The sequence below is a fragment of the Phalacrocorax aristotelis genome, chromosome 3, assembly GCF_949628215.1.
Source record: "Phalacrocorax aristotelis chromosome 3, bGulAri2.1, whole genome shotgun sequence".
NCBI lineage: Eukaryota > Metazoa > Chordata > Aves > Suliformes > Phalacrocoracidae > Phalacrocorax > Phalacrocorax aristotelis.
This window is the reverse complement of record NC_134278.1, coordinates 2,284,457-2,307,593: the sequence shown is the minus strand read 5'-3', so window position 1 is coordinate 2,307,593 and position 23,137 is coordinate 2,284,457. Positions and strand designations below refer to the sequence as shown.

At 42.5% G+C, this 23,137-nt stretch overlaps 1 protein-coding gene across 1 annotated transcript in view; it reads right to left on the bottom strand.

Annotated features, from left to right (window-relative positions):
* FZD3 (frizzled class receptor 3) overlaps positions 1–23,137 on the bottom strand; it is a 60,447-nt gene that overhangs the window by 3,784 nt on the left and 33,526 nt on the right. Inside the window, exon 4 of the mRNA XM_075086495.1 lies at positions 21,823–22,840. Coding sequence (XP_074942596.1) covers positions 21,823–22,840 — 1,018 coding nt within the window. The remainder of the gene's footprint in view (positions 1–21,822; positions 22,841–23,137) is intronic.

The window sequence follows — 23,137 nt, the reverse complement described above, 5'->3', positions numbered from 1 at the left end:
TTCTAGTCTACAAATTGTAAAGACTTGTTTCTTTGATGGAATTAACCTAGATAAAACCAGGTGCTACATTTGCTGTTGGGAAAAATCCCAGAGAAATGCTTCGTGGAATGTTCAACGCTAAGCCTTTATTCCTCACCCTTCAGTGGGGGGTTATACCCGTATTTTCCCTCCCTCGGGAATTCGAGGCATCAGCAAGGCAACAACTGCCTGATTCTCACCGACCTGGCAAAACCCTACCTCTCCCTGGTTCTTCAGGGGGATCAACTGAATTTGAAAAAGCTCAAGAGGTCTATTTTTGGAAAGGTTTTGAAATACAAAGGGTTTGTTTGGAAAAGGCGCAGAGAAAATGCCAAGATATTATTTCCAGGAAGGTCTGTAAGGTAGTTTTAAAACAAATAGGCATCCAGACACTCTCTTGAATCAATAACCCAGCTCAAAAACTGAACCTTCAAGGACAGAGAACTTCAAGTGCAAGCTGAAAGGTACCACCGCCTTCTTACAATAAGGCTGTAGAGGAAAGGAACAGACTTATTCTGGTGTCATTCAGTTCTCTGTAAGCATTTGTGTGCCTCTGCCTCTGCCACTGTGACTGTGGAAGGTACTCTAGATCTCAAACATCTACTGGCCATTAAATGACTCGGGGCATAGGCAGAAGGTCCCTGCTTTTCATCACCGCTGCGGGAGAGCTGTTCAGAAAACCTAAGTGTGGGATCAGTCAAAAGACACATCATAGTCAGCAACCAGGGAAGTCAGTAAAACTGCCCACAGCAAGGCTGAGTCTGAAGGACCGGGTCTGTGAACCACCTTGAAAAACGTGACTGTAAGAGGGGACGAGGACTATGAACAGCCATGGCACAATAAAGGAGCAGAGCGGGTAGTCCTGTCAGCAGAGAAAGAAAATGAAGGCAGCCAGGGCCAAGAGAGAAAGCAAATGATAAGCACATGATGGGAAAGGACGGGAGGCGTAAAGGCAAGAGCAGAAGGGAGACCAGAAGGGAGGGAAGGAGATCCTGTAGCTGCGGCCTCCGGGGTAAGGACTGACAGGCCTTGAACTAGAGCAGATCCAGAGCAGAAGGGTCTTCTGCCCGGGAGGAGCACAGCCAAAAAGCAGTAGACGTGAGGCAGAAAAGGGACCTGACAGGCGAGGGGAAGACGTCAGTGACTGTCTCATATTGTGACATGCCAGGATGACATTCCCGCTAGAATGGCTTTAGGATGTGTAATGCTAAGGCTGGGAAAGATGTTTAAGCAGGTGGAAATTCGATTGATCTTCCATTAAATTCTCCTGATCCCAACAGAAATAAAGTAGGTACAAAGATCCACAGATGGCTCAAAGACGAGTATACGGCAGGAAGGTTTGGGGCTGGTCCATCGTGGGGAGATGCTCATGAAATTAGGTCTCTTTCCAACAAGCAGTACCTGCAGCAACAGCTTTGGGACTGACTGTGACGCAGCTGATAAAAACCGTTATACTTAAGAAAGCGATCTGGGTATCTGCTGGCCTGTGTGAAACAGAAGAAAAGATCAGGTGAGCTGTTTCAAGTCAGGGGAACGTTGCTCTGTGAGACTGAAACGCTTGGTACAGTTGTGGGAATTTGGTTTGCGTTCACCTTCCTGGAAAGCAGAGGGGTACGGAGAAGGGCTGGCAGGGTGACAGGGAACAGCCAGCCTCTCTTGTGGGAAGCTTGTCTGGCCTATAAAGACTCAAAGGTGAGAGAAAAATAATTGCTACAGAATGTGAAATATCTAAACAGCAAAACGGCAAAAAACCCCACCTAGCAGTATTTGAGCTAAGCAACAGGAAAAGAAGTATGGCTGCATCAGCCACGAAGCAATGCCATCCTTAGAGGAGCGTGTCCAGAGAAGGGCAGCGGGGCTGGGGCAGGGTCTGGAGCACAAGTGTGCTGGGGGGCGGCTGAGGGGGCTGGGGGGGTTTAGCCTGGAGAAGAGGGGGCTGAGGGGAGCCCTTCTCGCTCTCTGCAGCTGCCTGAGAGGGGCTGGAGTGAGGGGGGGGTCAGTCTCTGCTCCCAAGTCACCAGTGACAGGACGAGAGGAACCGGCCCCAAGCTGCGTCAGGGGAGGTTTGGGTTGGATGTGAGGGAAAATGCCTTCCCTGCCAGAGGGGTCAGGCCCTGGCACAGGCTGCCCAGAGAGGTGGGGGAGTCACCATCCCTGGGGGGGTTCAAACACCATGCAGCCGTGGCACCTGGGGCCATGGTTTGGGAGGCCTGGGGGTGTTGGGTTGGGGGTTGGGCTTGATCCTAGAAGGTTTGTCCAACCTTAATGATTCTATGCTTCTGTGATTCTAAGATTCTGGAATAGCTTTCAAACAGGAACAGTGGGGACGAGCTTCTTTTAAGGTTATCAGTTTACAAAGGTGCTGTTCTTGACAGTGACAGTCAGAGCTTCCCTCTGATCCTACGAGCCTGTATTAATGTAGAAACATGTATGCAATCCCCTAAACCAACATTAAGAACCATTTTTTCCTCCAAGCTGAAAATGTGAATTCAGTGCCGTCACTGTGTCAAGACAATTTGCCAGAAGGAGGCTCATGCCCTGTGACTTCCGACCATATAATGCTGATGGCACCACAGCTTCTATACGGACCAGTGAAAATACAGCAACTGTTGTATTAATACTTTGCATTATTACACATTTCTGAGTAATATCACTGTTGTAGGTGGAAAATGAGGAGAATTTAGGTGTCTTGCCCAAAATCACACAGCACTACTGGGGCAGACTAGAACACGACCAAAATTTAGCACCATCGATTTTTGTCTTCAGTAACTACATTCCTGTCTTTCAATTACATGTAGAAATGTAATGAGCGCTATGATAAGATGTTTCTTAGCGAGTTCATCTTCGTGTGAAGCGGGATCAAGGCTCTCCCCATGTCCGTTCTTTCCTCAGCACCGCTCGGGACGCTTTCCACCCACCTACGCCCCAGGAAAAGCTCTGATGTTGAAGGTCTTTGACGACACTACGGACCTTCCTACACAGGCTTGCATCCATTTAACTATGCAAAACAAGTCTGAAGGCTTTCTAGGTGTTTTTGCAGTCAACCTGTGAGATTCCACTCAAGAAAAAAGAAAACAATTACCCAATAAAAAATTATCCAGCAAAATTAAGCTCTCAAAAATTAACCTTATTATCTCATTTCATAATGTGCAAATGCGGCATTAAGTGGGATAAATGGTGAAATTCATTGTTTCTTAATGAAGGTAATGTTCAGGTAAATTTTTATATTTACATATAATGCTTGTCCGCTGGGCCAAGTCTCCCCTGGCACAACTACCAGCCTCAAGGGAATTTAATTTTGATTTTTTGCATGAAGAATAAAACAGCAGTTCTAGTGCTAAAGCTCTCAGTTGCTCGCTGTACTACAGGACATCTTTCTTTTATTGACTGAGTCATGCTGCTTTATGTTAGAGCCAACAGAAATCAGGTGCTGTGATGTGTACTATTGCCCATACTGAAAATAGTACCAATCCCTACTGCACTAAGTAAATTATATTACTTCCATGAAGATATTACAGTAAATCACTTGATATCAAAACTTCTGGCTCAACATATTCATGCTGGGTGCTATAAATAAATCCAAGCCAAAATTAAAATTCACCCTCAAAACTTAAATCCAGGAGATTTTCACTTTTGCTACTCGGATATTGAGGAAGAGTAAAAAATACACCAGTGAAATATTGCAGACTTTAACGTGGTTAGATACATTCACAATACATGAAATTATAATTTGACCCGGAATATCCAAACTTCACACACCACTTTACTCAAACGCACAACATTTTCCAAAAGCATCTGCTAATGTGATCTGCTTTGCTACACAACCACAACATTGATAATTCTAGAAATAAGGGTCTTTATTTACAGTAAATCCCCACTGACAGCAAGTCGTACGTTGAAACTATTTCAGTAGCACTTCTGCTATTTTAAAACCATTTTGTACAGACCCTCAGCTTCCAAAGCTCAACTTGCCCATTACTATATATGCCTCCTGCTGAGAAAATCCAGGTAACTAGGATGACTGAGGCAAGTATGGATCGGTTAAAGCAACAACGGCAGAAATTTCAGCACTACAAAATCACTTGCTCTTCCTTTTCTCGACGAATTCATTGTGCAAGGCCCAAACCCTTCCAGAAGTATCCAACTTCAACACACGAGACCTCAGTAATTTTCTGGGGGAGTACTTAGAGAAAAAGCTGCTGCTGCAACGCCATCCACACCTCCAAAAAAATCAACAGCTTCATTTTTACAGCCCGTCTCAGTTGAACGACTGAAAGAGGAGACCCAACACTTCACAGAATTCCGGGCTTCTTTAAAACCATATGACATCTACGCGTGTCACCGCCTTCGAAGACAACAGTGAAAACTGTACAAGATCCCCAGTTTCTATCGATCTTCTTGGAGAGAGAAGATGATGCAGGGAATACCTAATGCAGCCCTAGACGCTGTAGAAGACCATCTTCCCATGTCTGCAGAGATTGTAGTTTTCTCCTCTTCTACAGCCCATTAGCTCGCCTTTGTTTGATTCTTGGCAGAAAGCCTTTTGCAAATTTGAGGCAAGAGGGAAGTCACCCAAATTTTGGGTTTAACAGAAATGGAGACAGATTAATCAGCAAATGAGACACTCAGGTCTCCGATGCTGCCCATGCTTATGTAATAAGGTTGCTTGATGCACTTTCCATCTGTGTTTTTAAACATTCAAAACATAAGCAAATATGTTTGAGCTTAAGCAAATGCAAACTTCTTTAAGCACTAATTGCGTCTATACACCTCCTGACAGGTGAGGATATTGGGAAACATCTAAAGAAACACTATCTTTTTATTGTTCTCTCTAACATAAATATTTCAACTTTGAGTGGAAAACAATTTTAAAAGTACTAAAATTGAAGTGTGGTGGAATATACAATTTGGAAATTGATAGATGGCAAGAACGTGAAGACAAGTTTTTCTTTTAAAAATGTATTTGTGGAGAAAATCTCTCTCCCATAAGAAGTTTTCAATGAAAATGTGGCAGTTCTTTTATGACAACGACAACAAAATGGGTAATCTTACACCACTGGTACTGTTTGCTACAAATATAATAGTTTAGTTCAGAAACAACCCTGAAAGCTAAGCTATGAGAGGAGGAAAAGAAACCGAAATGCACTTACTAAGAACGTAAAATGCATTTTCATCTCTTATTTTATTACAGAACCCTTCACAGCTGCTGACATGCTGTGCTCTGTATAACTCCACATAACAAATACTGTAATAACAAGGAGTAAAAATCACTAATGTGAACTCTCTATGCAGAATTTCCTCGTCTTTTATAGAATTACAATGCAAGCAAAGCATAGTTATTATGTTGTAATTTACTCAGGAGATAGACTGTTAAGTATCATACAAAGCACACTCTCAGTGGCACAAGATAAAAAGAGCCTAAGAAATACAGTCTATTGTTGTTTGTGCTTTGATTTTCAGTGCGTGGTATGTAGCTTCTGAGGCAACAATTAACGATTTAAGAGTAAAGAGCAAGGTATGTTGAAGGCATTCTTTGTCCTATTTTTGGGTTACGGCACGTTATTGATGTACGGTGATAATTTTCATACAGTAACACGCTACATCCCTCTACCCTTCGTCTAGAGATGGGGGGCATCCTCATGGCCTCCCCCAGCGGTTTAAACACTGGAGGAGTTTTAAGATATTCAACTTTCAAAGCAGGGCTCTGAAGGGGTACTTGATCACAAAATACCCTCTGCAACTGCAGCACCATCCAGCTCACCTTAGTTGTCTAGTTTAGGCCTTCAGTGTTAACCACAGATCGTACATTAGACTAATTTCCCTTGAAATTAGTTCTGTATGAGCATTAACTTCAACTCTCAGTTTTGTTCCGCAAGTAATCCAAGTTGTGAAACGCTAATAAAAATTCCCAACATGCATCTAAAAATAGAGGGCGAACACTGTTTCAGCTATAAAATAACAGCTCTCAAATACTATTACTTTTTTTGGCACGGAAGGAGAAGCAGGAATCCCATTAGAAAAGCGATCCCTTTAATATTAGAGATTGAGTTCCACTGCAGAGGCGGCCAATGAGGAAAAAACCTCTTAAAACTAATACTGCTGTTTGGGCCTGCCACACGTTATCAGCTGAAACGGTAACTGTGAACATCTACTAAGTAATTTAATTCAGTCATTTCTTCTGTTTCCCACTTGGCACCGTTGCCAGACCCTTCTTTATGTCTGTTAAGCTCAGCGCTCCCTCATTATCATGTATCAAAGGCTTTCAAAAGACCTCTTACATGTTGGCGAGTCACCGACTCAAATCTAGAGACACCGCAGATCTCCTCTGGGCCTTAAAAAACTGAGATAATACCTTTATTTCTAGCTAAAAGCCTGTCTTACAAGCACGCTGGTCTGCTCTGAACATCAGGAGCTGCCTTTCCATGAGGGCAGACATTGTCAAGGAAACAGAGACCAGAAGGCAGCCGGTGGCCATGTCCTTCAAGATGAGAACCTCCCCTAGAGGAAAGGTAATACTGGTGGCGATTCTCCATTTTCCTTCACACCTGATCGCTTTCCCGGAGATGCAAGAGGGGCTCCTGCACTTTAGCAACACGAGAACTTGGCAATGTAGCAAAGCCGGCACGAATCGGTTAGCATCGTTCTTGAGTGACAGCCTGTTCACTGTACGTTGAGTTGGACCTGCTGCAAAGGCAGCCGCATATGAAGATGTGATTGGAAAGCCTTGACAGGCTTCATGCAGACACCCGCGTGAACGCTAGATCGCATGGATCTAAGTCCCTGAACTGAATTTGTCTTGCCATGCAGCTCTCGGCCTTCCGAAGCATTCAGCTAACAAGAGAAAAAAGGCAACGAGATGTAGAGGCAGGGGTTTGGGTTGTGTGCTCTACACCCCGCTCTATCCTGTTCAGGCACGTCTCGCAAGCAGCACGGGCACCGATGTTTCACCTAGCGAAGACCAACAAACAAGTTCTGTCAGATACAAAGATTGCATATGCGATAGCGAGATTTCTGTAGCCCATTTTTTTTCCCTCCCATCTGCTGGGTTGGCGTCGCAGCTGGGTTGGTGCAGATCATCAAAGAGAAGTGCACTTCCCTCAGTGCACGCAAAAAGACATTCGTCTGAATGCATTGTTCCCCTACTGAAACACACAGTGGCAGGTGTTCAGAAAGGAGGTTAAAAACATCATTTTCAGCATTCCTCCAGGGAAAAACCAGCACTTCTTTGTAGGCACACTGTTAATTTAAGATGCTTATATAACTAATTTCTGAATATTTTCCCCTTCTGCCCCTGAACGATCAATCATGGTTGCTTTTTAGTGACAGAGACCAGTGGCCTCTTCCCACTAGAACGTATGAAATCACAAATTAATGAGCTTGCTGCATCTGTGAAGTGAAAGCACAAACACAACACCTGTCCCCCTCCTTTGGGGCACGGTTCCACAATAACGCTGATCATTTGATATTTCCCTAAGGATAAAAAGCAATGAAATTCAAATTAACCCATCCTTTTGTTGAAAATGGGAGAAGTGGGGGAAAGACCAAAGGGAATCTGATCCAACAGTCTCACTTTCATAACCATTTCCATCACTGTCATTGCTCTGAGACTTAGAATATTATAGTCACGCTGCTCGTTTCCCAGTAAAATGTAGTAGCATTTGTCACTGTAAAATACAATTATTTTTCCAGGTTATTAAATCCTTGCAACTTCCCTGATTGATTCTTATCCAACAAGCAAACCCATGCCACCATTCCGGCCACTAGGCAGCACAAGCTGAAGACTTAAGGAACTAAAAGCACCTGAAAAAAAAGGTAACGGCTACCTTGATTCACCTCTCATTTAAGAGCTAACGACAAAGCCAATACATACTTCAGGAGCTCTGGAATAGCTCAAGTGTACATGAAACAGTCTCAACAGGATCAGGAGACTTCCCTGCATCCAAAAGAAACAAAAGGAAACTTCTCTGGCTCTAAATACCAAAAGCCACATGGCTCACGAGGTATCCAGACTATTCCAAGCAGAAGAAACGCGATCATTCAGAGCACAGGATTTCCGAAGGCGCAGCTCCGCGCTATCACGTGGGAACACGGACGCTCTTTGTTTCTTGCTCTCAGTTGCACTCTCCTCAGCTGCAGGAGCATGAAAGCGCCATGCATTAACTTTGCCCATTGGCTCACATTAAAACAAATAAATTGTTCGAACAATTATGAAAAAGCGTTGCTAACTGTTCTCCAGGCTTACTTAATAACTACCGAGTTGCTACATACCCAGAGTGGAAATTAAAGCAAAGGGATCAGCCTATGCGAGACTTGGGCCAGAAACAGAGAGCCTCGATACCAAAGCCAAGCTAGAAATAAATAAATAAGATACCGTAATAAAAGATTATAAAATTACCATCTTAATGGGCTACAGGCTACTCTGGAGGAAACATATTCACCACAGAAGTGAAGTGTTAGCCCAGGCACTGCAGATCCATCTCACCACACCAAGCTCCTCTGCAACACAGTTTTCTGAGAATTTAATCTGTGTAAGCGCCTAAAAAATACATCCCTACAAAAACTGCCTCTGCAGAACTTCTGAAATGCAGTGAATTGTATTTTAGAAGAATTTATCTTGATTTTCTCTGGCATGTTATGGGAAAGAAATATACGGGGAACAGATCATTCAGTTCACAGAAGAACTGCTCCGGTTTTCACCAGAAGTCATCCCTCGTCAGCGGTGAGCCAGGCAGACGTGCTGGAGTCTAATCATCTACTGGAAAAATAGCTTGAATAAAGAACAGCACAGCAGAGAGCGGCCTCTCACAAGGTAACGCTGCAGGGTTTTCCTCATCTATTTCCTTCTTGAAAAGGGATCCCAGAGGACAACTAAAAAGGTCCTGACTCATGACTAGAGTCTAATAATTCGCCTCCAACGCTTTTGCCCTTCAGGCCCTGCAGTTAGTCACAGTGTCAGTAACCAGCAATCATCAAGAATTTTGATGCTCTTGCGTTCATGGGATGGGAACGCAGGAGGCTACAGCTCCTGTGATCATCTCTCAGGTATCTCGCGACAATCTTGGGACGGGTTGATTCTGCAGCTTCAGGAGACTACTTCTGGGAGAACACCCTGTTTATCAGGGGGAAGCTGAAGCTCAATTAAGCTATCGGGATGTCTGGTAGTTCGTGGCTTTATCTTGAAATGGAAGGCAGCATTCAGTCACGGCAACTGATTTTTTAAGTGCTAGCCATGGTTTGTAATTAGAGAGATTGCCCAAGCACCTGCCTCCTGTTTTACCATCATGAGGAACTGGTATCACGAGTCTCTTAGCACTAACGCCAGGCAGTGAGCATAGGAAAAACAAGTCTACTGAATGTACTACCCTTGAAAGACTCGGACCTCTCTGTCCTTTTCCTGCAGACAAGCTGAAGTGGGGTGTCGTCTGCAGAGAGAAAAAAGCAAACAAGTCCCCACCCACCAGACAGCTCTTTTCCCCAGCACAGATTATCCTTCTTCTTGTCACTGGAATAAGAGAATCACATCACAATTCTTGACCACATTCCTCACTTCGGACCGTTTCGGCCCCTCGCCCGAGTACCCCCTCTTGGATGAGCTGTAGCTGACCTATGTAACAGGTCCAAGGACCCATGAACTCTTTCTTCCCTTATAGACCTGTGACTAACACACGGATTAAAATGACAAAGTATCACTTCAAGTCAAGGCATGACTCACCCAAAGGTGTCTAACACAAAGGACGAAACAAACTTGATCTACTATGATTTCTCAGGTTTAAATCCCAATGCTCACCCCAAAAAAAGTCGTGCGACTGTCCTTACCCCGCATGGGGAACGAGGTGGCGTTACTGTGGTATTCCGTCTTTGTGCCACCAGGGATTGCGGTCGGCAGGGGCTAAAATGGGTCAATAAACTGACAGCTGAAACAAAGTTTTATCAGCAAGTGCTTCCTTACTGGCACCCACAACACACTGCTTGCTATACCTATCTTTCACAGGGATTAAGACAAGATTAAAGAGATGCCTACCTGAATTACCATCAAATCTGTCAAATTAGGGATACTGAGGGGTCGCTGCAGTAGGTTGCATTTTGCAGATTTGTCCTGTGGCCAGAGGGGTTGGAAGCTCCCTGTTGCCATTCAGAAAAAGCAGCATTTTTTTTTCTTCAGATATTAGCACTTCATTGGGAATCAAACAATAAGTCAGGAAAAAAAGACCCCTCATGAATCAGAAAATCTGATTTCTGTCAACCCTGCTGCTAAAAATACTTGGACTAAAATCTTCGCAGCCTTAATGTATATTTTGGCAGTAGATATTCTTTCTTGAATTCATTCAATTCTTATAGAATTTAGGAACCTTGCTATGACCCAGGCTTCGAATATTTCCCACTAATAAACTCCCACTACTTGAATGAAGACACTTGGCATTAAGAACACAGAACAGATGAAACATCCTTGGTCAAGTCAAGTCTTCCACCGCTGCAGCCAGCAATGGCACAGAAGCCTACTCAGTTATCCAGCTTTATCCTGAAATCATGAGCTCCCCGCCTCACCTCATCATGTAAGTCTGTGATTTCCCACAGAAGTTTATTCGTGGCCACGGTATCACTCTGTCAGCACTGCCATTTGACTTTAACAACTCTTTTTTAATGTCCTTTATGGATTTCTAAAATTGCCACTGCATCCCTTCTCACGTTCTTTGGCAAGGCTACATACGCTCTTACAGCCTCCTCCTCCAAAGACAAGCTCTAACAGAACCTTATTCCTGGCACCCTTTCACTACTTTTCATTTATTTCTGTTTTCTTCTTACAGTCTTTTTTGATCCAACACAATGCAGTCAGTCACATAATGCCATGCAGAAAAAAACAGTTGCACGTGAGATTATATTTGTTCCAAAAATGGTTCTGAATGAGTAATCACCACACTGTGAAATTGCTGGAGATGAAGTCATAAGAAAGAGATTAGTGTAATTCTGTAAAGATGCAAATAATAGCCAAACCAGAGCTTCAAGCAAAAGTACAGTCGTTCAGAGAAGAAACAAATAACTATTCTAGCAATCACGGTATTCATACAGAATTTCTTATTCTCCACAGACAGAAATACTATGCTCATTAGGCTAAAGGCCTTCTTTTTCAAATTATAGGGTGAATGGAATAATGTCAATGATCATTTATGTGGTTTGATTTCAAAAACTCAGTTCAACTGAATCTTTGAAAAATAATTTGGTGTCAGGGTTATTACATCAACTGAGAAAATTTTACGATGTAATACCGAATGCTGTAATACTGTAAGGGCCACTGAACAGTGGAAGAGGTTGCCAAGAGAGGTTGTGGAGTCTCCGACCGTGGAGATATTAAAAATTCGGCTGGACACAGCTGTGAGCCATCTGCTCGAGGTGACCCCACTTGGAGCAACGGCTTGACTAGACGATCTCACCAGATCCCTTCCACCCTCAGCTATTCTCAAATAAATACAGGCAAGATGAAGAGTTTTCAATGCCGTACTTCTACTTAAAACCCCTCTTAGTTCTCTCTCGAGATAACTGAATTGAAGTTCTTTTAACGTATTAAAATTTCAGCTGTTAAACCTAGACAACAATGCGTTTTCAAAAAGACAAGTCCCAAACTTCACACACGAGGTGTGACACAGTCCGGTCAAAGCACAACTCTGACCCGTGAATGTTCTACGTCCTGGAAGACGACACAGCTCATCAGTTTTGATATTGCTTATCAGTCTTGATACTCATCGGTTTATGATACGGCTTATCGGTTTTGTGTTCACACTTGGACTCTTTTGTGGTGACAATGAGAAATAGGCACTGGTCTTAATTTTTCTGAGCATAACAAGTATTTTAACGTAATTCAGCATTAAAGATTATATAGAATGACTTCAGAAATTCTATTAATAAGAAAAAATGCATAAACAAAACACAAGTAAATGTATATCCCTATTACTAAGAATATAAACTATTAATGGAAAACACGTGAATGACCCAGGTCTTTAGACAACTCAAATATAGTCTTTTTTTTGTATAAAAAGATTCTGAGTTATACAAAAAGTAATTTTATGTTCCTCAACTGGATTTTGAAGCTGCACCTGATTCTTGAGTGGGCTCAGCTCATGTGGAAAGCAAACCTTCTTACATGCTGGGAAGCGATCCTGTACTCCTTGTCTGCATTTATTTCTAGGAAACAGAATAATTCGCTCTCAGGAAAAAAGAACTAAGAGAAGGATGATGCTGGGGAGCACCATTTGTTCATACAAATAATGTAAAAGAAAAATCAAACTTGAAACGTGCAGGTTATTTGTTACTTCTTCACACTATACAGGCCAGCCACGTCTGAGCTAAGCTGATGTTTACCAAGATCAAGGCACACACAGAACACGTCCGAGAGGTCTGGACCAGTCTTATGGCTGAACTGAGTTCATGTATCTCATTAGATTTCATCATCCGAATAGATCTGTTATTTTTAAGTATAGCCTTTACTTAATAATACTGATTTCAGTTCTAGAAACAAATTGTTTTAATGGAGCGAGTAAACATTTTTCTCTACTTGTGTATTTACAGGCAGTGTCTGAACTGCTTTATGTTGCGCCACTCAGCAAACCTTTCGAAATACTCGCCGCAGGAGCTGCTTGCCCACGTGATGCCCCGTGGTGTTATAGATACGGTGACTAGAATCACGATTTCCTGAAAAGCCAAAGCTTTCAGAAAAAAATCTGTTGCCAGCAGCATTACTGTCAGAGATGCTTAGTCCTGACATCAACGATATTAAAATATAAGCACCCTTCCGGGACTGAAGTTTTAAACAATTTGTTGAAAATAATACCAATGCTCTGGAATCACCAGGAATAAATGCGCAGAAGTGCGGTATCCCCAAAATTTATCGTACCTTGAGTTTCTGTGCTGACAGAACAAGGCATTCAATAGTCAAGGAACGCTACGGAGAGCACAACAAAAGCCATCTTACTGACATTCGCTCAGAATATTCGGACTTGCAAACATCGAGGCTCAGCATTGGCTGAGATTTTGGCAAAGATCTGCAGTTTATGCCCCATTAAAGATTTTTGCTTTGCAAGCTGGTCTACAGCTATTTTGACATGACTATCCAATATCTCAAAGCAACTCTGAAAGAGTCATAATTATTAACGAATGTGTTGCTATTCAGAATTTTCCAATGCAAATTACAGGCAATTTCCTTCAATTTATTAAAATTAAAAGGTAAATCTTTTTTTAGGTGACTGATTTCCTAACACATGCACTGCAATGTTCAGTTCTGACAGTTCAGAGTGACTGGTGCTTCAAAACCAGAGAAATCAGACCTCCTAGCTTCGTTTTTGTTGCCATTTTAATAGCAATTAAAAGAATCAGTGGAAAAGGAGCACTTCCTCAATAATCAGAATTAAAGGCTGTTCTAGATATAAAGCACGCTTATTAAAAAGAGAATGGAATGAAACGGAGAACTCAAAAATAGCAAGATCTGGCCTCCTTTGGCAAGCCACCCTCAGCAAAATACCGAACAAAAAGCAAGGAGGAAGAAGAAAAAGATGACCTTGAGGAGTCATCCTTGGGTAGAAGTACGAATCAACCTGTCTGAAGATAATGGTTGAGAAATCAACGTTTCCCTTTGTCTCCAGCTCAAGCAATCCAATTAAAAAACCAGCCAGAAATGAGTCATGTGAATGAAATGATTGCTTTCACTCAATATGTTAATTGACTGGAAACTGCATCATGCCAAAGTGAGATAAGAGAATACATTGCATCCTCTGCAGGATTTATCGAAGTCCTGGATGTGCGAGGAGGAGACGGGAGTGATATTAGTAATGCTGAAAAGGAGAAATCTGAGAAATTAACTTGAGTATATTCTTTTCCTTCAATATATTCTTTTTCCTACGCATCTAAACCAGGAGGAATTAACTGAAGCACTGCTAGGAAGCAGTGTAATACTGGGATTAATGTTGTTCTGAGCTGACTTTGCTTCTGTTTTTGAAAGAAGCCCAACTCATAATTCATATTTCTTCTGTCTCTTCTGAGTAAACAGCAATATGGAAAATATGTTTTTATCTCAACCCCCCCTTTTTTTTTTTTTTTAGGACAGAATAATTACGTTCAACAAGAAGCAATTCCTTAGGGCAGATTTAAGCAAATCCATTACCTCTCCTAAGAGGAATTCTAAACAATATAATGAAAAAGAGGGAGGAGGAGAAACCTAGGTTTATAGACATCTCTAAATATATTCTCTTTATGCCTGTGCCACACACAAACGGTGCTAAGACATTTCTTAACAAAGCCTCTTTTCTGTACCCAGCTTAGTGCACTCCCCCGCATGTTTCTGAAGACCCACTGAAACTCGGATGGTAAAACAGCTGGGACATTTTGTATTTAAAAAGAGAGTGGCAACACCCCTGACTATGGAGAAAATGGCAAAAACTGGAAAAAGCCACATATTGCAGCCAATAAAAGTGGGGAAACCCCATCCCAACTTAATCAGCACCCCAAAACCACAGACTCTACGTCTCAACAATTACTTCTTGCTGCTGTTTTCAGCAAGATGTTTGCAAGCCCCATCTTTTCTTCTCTTCGGTCCGCGTGTGCAATTGTTCTAAAGCACTTGTGCATGAAAATAAAGCCTGTGTCAACCGGGGTTACACTTCACCCGTAACGCAGCCATGGGAAAAGACAGTCTGCTACAAGAGCATTTCTTAAGTGCGTGCGAGTCAACTTGGCAATCACAAAATTTGAAATTTCTCCAGTAAATTCAAATGTCCATCAAGAATTTTTTTTTTTTTAAAAAGTACTCTAAAAGCTGAACACAAATCCAATTTATAAAGTAAGGCTTCTTTGTTTTTCTTCTCTTTCTTGGGGGATGGGGGAGAAAGGAAAAGACGTAGCTGCAAAATCTGACGTGGAACTTAGAGAAGCTCTTTTGCTTCTGCCCAATTTTATCTAACCATAGGCACTATCGGTTGTAACATTCAGCAGAGCAAAGTAACAGCAGAGCCGATGACTAAACGCTCCCGTACTCTTGGCTCTCAGCCTACCATTACTCCACCGCCACAGTCGCTTTTCAGTTGGCACCTGCTCATAAGAAAGCTTCCCTGGCTGAAACGGCTCCGCAAGACGGCCTTGCGTGTTCCCCGCTCTCGGTAACGTTCCTGCAGTGTTTGTTCAGGACACTGGGCATAAAGCGAAGGAAGGACAAAGCCACGGCAAGTGGGAATGAAACACACCTGAAAACGCTACCCCTGCCCCTGTTACGTGGGCAACCTTTAAAAAGGATGCAAAACAAACAGCAATTTAGAGTTGTTAGCGATCCAAACCAGTCTGAAGAGATTTGTATCGCAGCAGCGTTACTTTTGAGATGTTTAAAATGATCTTGAAAAGTTAAAAGTAAAAAAAAAGAAGAGCTGTGGTTGGATGAGAAAGTACATTTGTGCAAACGGGAAACAAGAAGACTGACAAATTCTTGAGCCAAAATTATCAGCAGGTGACGGAGATTAATCCTAACATTAAAGTCCATTTCTCCGATGGTAGTTGTCAAATAATGCATTAAAATAATCTGTAATGTGATATAATTTCAATATTAACAGGACTATATTAGTGAGCTTGTACTTCGGGGGGTTTTTGTGCCTGTACTGGATACATTTAACTGCCATTGAGAGACAAGAGGTACTACAACAAAACATTCTTTCCATTTACGCTTTTGGTATCTTAGGCAACCACAATTAATCCTCTCTTCTCTATCCGACACCAGCAATGACCAGAAGTGAGTGGGTGAGAACTCCCATCTTCAGTAAAAACCCATTTGACATTATTACACAGCAAGGCTGGGGCCTCATCTCGGAGTGAAGGAGGTAGAGAGGAGAGGAAAAAAAACATGCCTGGATAGACTGTCTGTTTTTTTGTCTGATAGAAATGACTTTTGGTGTTACACCATCTTACAGCATCGCTCTTAATAGGTAAGTCTTTAAAAATACCAAGGTGGTTTTAACTTTTTAAATGAAAGATCAGAAGGAAATTAGAAAAGATTTAAGGTGACAGGCATAGTAAGTGCTTCCAGAACTCAGTTGGTTAAAATGACATTTGCAAAAGCAGTCATTGTGCGTATCGTTCTTGCAGAAGCTGCCTTCTCCCTCAGTAGCTGGAGCGTGCTTATACCATGCTTTGCAAAGTTATGAGTCCGTGGGATTCCCAAAGGCAAGCCTAAGTCCCTCCAGGTACCACGGTCTTAGCGGCTTATTTATGTCCTTTCTTCAAAAACGGCAAAAAGCATGTTAGCAAGTGTTTTTTCTGGAATGGCTGTTATTCAGACCAGGACTGGTCAGGATATAGAAAGAGTGCTTAAAGGGTGTTGAGGCAGATCCTGATTTTGAAGGGGAGAGATTGCAAAAAAAACCTCCCAACCTCTTCTCCCCTTTCCCCCCACAAAACTTGCCCAGAACTTTGCAGCAAAAAACCTAACATAAATATTTCCAAGAAGAGAAAATGTGACCCCTTCAAAGAGACAATAAATTAAGTCAGGGTACGATTCATCCAAATATCCAACGAATCACTATAAAAATGCCCATTTCTCAGCTTCAGCTAGAGAAGGAGACTAGGACGCCTGGCTCAGGAGGAGACATCCAGAATTATAAATAAGTGCTGCTCTCTGTGGCTGCTCTTGATTTTCACATTGTTTTCATTCCAATATACGCTCATTATTTTCTCTCTGAAACACCACTGGTTTATATGAGGTCAAGCCCCAAAGTTAAAGAATAAGATGATATAGGGAAGCAGACACTGCACAGGCCCAGTGCCATTCGTTGCTTAAGTCAGTTCTAAAGAGACCCTGTAGCTGGATCTATACATGCCTTCCATGTCTAAATGTACTCATCACTATTTTTACTTCTGGTTCTGGGCTTACAGTCTCCCCGGAGTACACGACCACAATGGTGAGCAAGACTGGGGGGACGTTCAGCATCCAGCATGAAACCGAGTTCCTAATGAAAAACGGAAGAGAAGGAGAGTTTCCAATACAAACCCAGAGTCTGCAATTTGTTCTGAACTCACCCTGCTGTCAAGTCTTCCCCATCAACAGGAAGCCAAACGTGCTGTTCACATCGGCTTCCATTCCTCTAAATAATATCGAAGAGATAAGTGGGGAGCACCACCTTCACTCTTGGCAAGTCAGCACTAAGGTCTTTTAATCTGGTGAAACCACATGAGCGGAGAAATGATGAATATCAGATCACAAGCAAAGATAATTCATACTGCTTCGATCGTTTCCCAAGGACTCCCACCAGGGTAGCAAATGTCTTTGAAACAGCTTATTTTTCCTTTTTTTTTCCTTTTTAATATCTAAATTAGATGTCTCTCCCATCAGCACAGTGCCTAGCCTAGCCCTGAGGCAGGCACGAAAACTGCAGAGAGTCTATTTACATTTGGATTTCAGAGAAATGAATCTTAACTCGGGACCTTCTTTACTTCGCAGGAAATCTGATTTTGTGGTTCAGCTCAATAAACCTTTCCAGGCCTACTCGGCTTCACACAGTTCAATTATGGGACTAAACCAAGAAGTAAAAGCTTTTCACACCGTACTCTGCCATCCCGAGAACACAGACGCATTTCCTTATCTTCGGAGGACGACAATCACCACTTACTTCCACCTTTGAATGTTTGTGGCCTGATGCAGCCCTTTCCTTTCCTCTGGGCTAGAAAAGCTCTATTGGCCATATAAACTCCAGCTTTTCCTAAGAGACACGTGCATTACAACCAGCTTCAGAGACGGCCTTTGCTGAGTATCTATTTCACTTTGTAGCCAAATGCATCCCAGTTTTGAGACATATTTTCATAGGCTGCGGCAGGTCACTCCGTCCCAGTTTGATTGCCTTTAAGAGGAACAAAACTCTCCTTGGGCAGAGCAAAACGCTGGTGTCCAGAGGACAAGAATATGCAACAGCAGCTAAATACACTTCCAACTTTTAATTTTGTTCCCTTTTACCCTACTTTTTACCTTACATCAGATACATCTGAGGTTTGATGTCTGATAGAAAGGAACTTACTGCTTTATGGCAACAGGAATTCAAAACCCAACTGCACACAGTCCTGGACTGACCCTGCTTGAGCAGGAGGTTGGACTAGATGATTTCCAGAGGTCCCTTCAACCTGAGCGATTCTGTGCTTCAGTAAAGCGACTGGCCAAAATTTTATCCCAGTCCACCACTTCATTTGAATTAGTTCCCACAGCACGACACGCTCCACCAACATACAAGGTAGAAACTGCAAAGGAATTGGAAAAAGGCAGGCTTGGAAAGCTAACCACTGGGTCAGGACTGCAGCCTAAAAAGCCAAGCCAGCACCAAGAACTTCTAGAGAATGGTAAAAATTATGAGATTATGATGCCGATAGCCGCACTGAACAGCGATAGGAGCATGCAGAATCTTATTTCCCCACATGTCCCTCCTTGAGCCCAATGTTACAAAAATCCAACTCTCTCTTTCAAGGCTCTGCCCTCTGAACAACGATACGATGCCGGTGGAACCATCACTCTTAGAAACAGAAGCAAAAGGAGGAGCAGCAAAGCATCTGTTTTCAATGGTAGCAAAAGAGACGGCTAGATGGTCAGATCGTGTCACACTTCCCTGCTTTTTTTCCCTTCATTTTTGCATTCTACCTAAAATTGCACTATACTCCTCATTAAAAAAGATAACATATGAGATAAAAGCCAGACCTGAAGAACATGTAATGCACACGGCCCAGTTCAAACACTACGTTTATGATGGGGGTACCAGGTTCTATAACTAGTGAAAATTAATTCAATTTTCCGCTGCATGAACTCCTCTTGCACAAAAATGTTAATCCATTTTTTGAGGCCAAGAATGATTTCATTTTTTAAGGCAATGAGTGAAAAGTGGAATACCAACACAGCATCCTTGGTATTTTTAACTAAATGAAGAGGCTTGTCCAGGTTGGTACAAAACATGACTCCATGAGCTGCCCATTTAAGTTGACGCCCACGGAAAGAATGCATTTCCCCTACAGCGGGGAGAGTGCAAATAAATTTCTTAATCACATTAGATACATGGTATATACGGTAAGTAAACCTCACCTCACAACATAGCAGTTGTTTTTTCCTTACTAAAAGAGACTCAAGGACACAATATTCACTCTGCTCAACTTTTGACAGCTCGTCCCAGAGCTCGTCGGAGCCCTCGCAGCCATGGTACCAGAGGCACGACTGCTGCCTGTTTTACCTCCTGTTGTTACCCAGGCAACAGGTTAAAGCTACTGCTTGAACTGCAGCAGCCCATGATGCTACAGAAAACTGAGGACCGGGATGTGCTCATGGGGGGAGAGTTGCTGGCAGCTTTCACAAACCCTTCCCCTGCTTCCTAGTGTCTTCTAGAAAGTTGGAGTGCTGGGGACACTGAGGGCAAAGGAAGGAGCTCCTTTTTGCCCTGCTTAGTCCTCAAAGAATGGGATTACTGGGATATTGATTTCCCATCTTCGTGGCAAAAAATGTTTTTCTTTCACAAGGAAAGCAAGAGATGCCTCCCAGATCTGACAAATAACCATAATAATACGTAGCCAGGTCAACCCAGCAAACGTCCAGGTAGCCAGAAATCAAGACGGAAGCAGAAAGGTATCTTCTTGTTTCCTTCATTTTGGGAGTATTTAGCCCTTTCAGTAGTCAAAGAAACATGATGTCTACTTTCCATTTGGACGCCAGCTGCCGAGGCCCTCTTTGGTTTAGCAGCAGCCAGGAGAATCTGCAGCGGAGTATTAACCCCGCGGTATCTCCCGCACGGAGCCGTCATGCAGGAGGGAGGCAGGGAAGCACGCCTGTAGCAGCTGTGCACTTGAGCTTCCCCCATTAGCAATTTTCCAGAATGAGTTACTGTGGCATCATCCTCCTGATGGCAAAGCCGATGTAACGGTTGAACGGACTAATGAATTTTTAACCTCAGATTTGCTGGTGTTGGAAAAAGCATGCCTACGCAAACAGCAAATTCTAACTGCAGCAACGCTGCCTAAAACCTATGTCCACTGCGGAAACGACGACAGCTCTCAGTTTAGGATAGTCCAATCTCAGACCCTGATATCCAAATATTCAAAGTCAAGTTAAATGACAGCAAGGCTTAGAAAAAATATGGTCTTATTTTGCAAGTGAGTGATGCTCTCCACAAAGCTTTACGTTTTCCCCTGATTTAATAATAAATATTAGAGCATGATCTAAGGACAAAATTATTTCTCCTCACAGCTTTGGAAATCCATTTAAATTATAAGTCTGGAGAGTTTAATTAGGGAAGCATGTTTAGTTCAAGAAAAAAAATTGGATGAGCTAGAAGAAAAACCCTTCTAATACTCCCTAGGGCCTACGGGTCCTTCAACCCAATTTGATGTGAATGAAACCATTATTGTTCTTTTGACTCCCGCTGAGCCATTCTGTTAACGGTTTTCCTGGGATCCGAGTAGCATTTTACTACATGTTTTCATTATTCCACTAGCCAGGATTTTGGTCCTTAGACAGCAGAAGTTTCAAGCTTTAAAACAGCTTTTGTTAAACATTTCTTTTAATTTTATAGATTATTATATGCATTTTAGATTGGCAAATGGTGGGTATTTGAAATTAACTGAGAGAAAGCCTCCTGCCCCTCTCTTTCTCCCTTTTTAAGCATCCATCAGTTTAATGTATTAAAACCGTCCGCAATGAAGACTCAATCAAGCAAATGAGACTGAACACACCCACCGACAGATATTTCCTGCCATAAAAATGCTCACACATTGGATGGGAGGGAAGAGTCACACCCTAATAAAATCTAACGGAGAAAACAATAAAAAGGGTTAAAAGGTAATAAAAGGATTATTATCAAGCTCTATAGACTAAGCCAAACCTTTAAGTGATATTTTATTGCATTAAAATGTGAGCTTTGATGATCCAGCTGGTGTTTTAACTGCTTTAGAGCCAAAACCTAACTTTGTTTTTATACCCCTGTGTGTGCAGCTCTACAGGGGGTGCTTGCGGTACCACCTTCTTGAAATAAAGCTGCTTTCAAATACGTTGCAGAAAATATCTGTGCAATATCATTCCAAAACCAGCTTGCCTCTTTGCCTCAAAAAGGGAAGTAGGCTTCAAGTAATTAATACTTACAATACTTCCTTTGCAAGTGCACCAGCGTAACAGTGGACAGTTTGATATCTAGTGCTCTGAGAGGCTTCTGTTCCTCTGATAACTCGATTAAACAAATTGAGCAAGGAAGTGTAAGTTCCCTGAAATAACCAAACTGATGAGCTGTAAGCTCTGTTTTTCTTCAGAAGACACTTCAAGTATGATTTTATATAGAGGTTTCTGACACACGCACAGACTGCTTTAAAAGGAGCACTGAACCTCTAGGCTAAGCCAGGCAACAAAACTGTTACAGATAAACAACGAAAACTAGAAAAAGCCGTAATCGGGCTGATGACAACTGTGTTTAAATGGCAAAATTCCTTCAGAGCAAAACTTCTAACGCCTCTCTAATGACCAAAAATAAACTGATTAAGTCCTGTTCTTAAAGGCGGTTTAAAATAGCATCTTTATACTCTCTATAGGTCACATACAGCCCAGAAACTCCACAGAAAAACACGAAGCAGCTGATGCAAGCCTCCTGTTTTCCAGTAATATGTAGTCTTCCAGAAGGCCTAATGCATTATCCAAATAATTTGAGTACTGCAAGAACATCCCCTTCTAGGAATAGCAGCACTTTCAGTCAGGGACGACAAGTAAGTCTTAATATATACCCTCATTATCCAATTTCTGCACTCCTGAATATGTCATATTGGTTTCCTCACCTGATAAGGACACGGGATGTGATATTCTCTGCAGCGTTCTTGAATCCACGTCGTCTCCCACACACCTCGATAAGCCTGCTCATAGAAATAGCAGCCAATTACAACCAACAGCGGCACGAGGTACAGAACACTGAACACGCCAATCCGGATCATGAACTTCACTAGTTTGTCCTGGTTCTCTTTTTCTAACGGGATTTCAATGCGAACCCGATTGAGAGAGATAATGCCAGCTAGCAGAAGGGAAACTCCAACAACAACATACAGGCAGAGAGGTGCAAGTACAAAGTACCTTAATGCATCCACATCATAGAGGCCAACAAAACATACGCCGCTAATATTGTCACCTTCAATTTTATTCATTGCTAAGAGGATGATGGTTAGAGTTCCTGGAATGCCCCAGGCACTGGCGTGGAAGAGCAACGCTTTCTTCTCGATTGCTTCGCTGCCCCATTTTGGCACAGCTGCCAAGAACCACGTGATGGTAAGGATGACCCACCAAACACTGCCAGCCATGGTAAAGAAATAGAGCACCATGAAAAGCATGGTGCAGGCTTTGTTGTGGGAGCCCTGTGTCACTGTGGAAGCCTTGTACTGGGCAGGGCTAGATGCGTTACACGCTACTCGGTCTTCAAGCAGAAAGCCAATGAAGAAAATTAGTGACACCATCATGTAACAGACAGCGTAAAATATTATCGGTCTTTCTGGATACCGAAATCTTGTGACATCGATCAGAAAAGTTAAAAAAGTAAACAAGGTAGCCGAAAGGCAGACGATGGAGATCACCCCGATGAAGTAGCGAGCAAAGGAGAGCTCTTCACGCCGAAAGTACATATTTGGGCAAGGAGGGGAACAGTCCCGCACACTCAGGAAAGAGTAACCCAGATCAGGGTCTATTTTCAACTCCCGAGGACACCAAAAACCATAATCCCTCTGTACTGCCATTGGGGCCTCTTCTGTGGGCTCCCCGGCTAAATTGAGGTCAACGAGACGAGGATATGGCTCATCGCAATCTGGGAATCTAAAAAGTAAGAAAAGAATTATTTACAAGAAATATACACATACTTTGCAAAGATTAGTAACCTTATCTATATGTCTGACTTTAGACACACCAACTGGAGCAAAAACAAAGACAATCCAAGCAATGGGTCATGCCTGAAATACTATACTATGTTTAAACAAACTCCAGAACTCCTTGTCCCAGAATGCAGTGGATGTTGAAACTATAAAGTACACTTAAAAATAAACCAGAGAAATAAATGGACAAGGGGCCCAGTGAAGCTTTAAGCATAAAGCTGAGGATACAAAATCCTTCTCG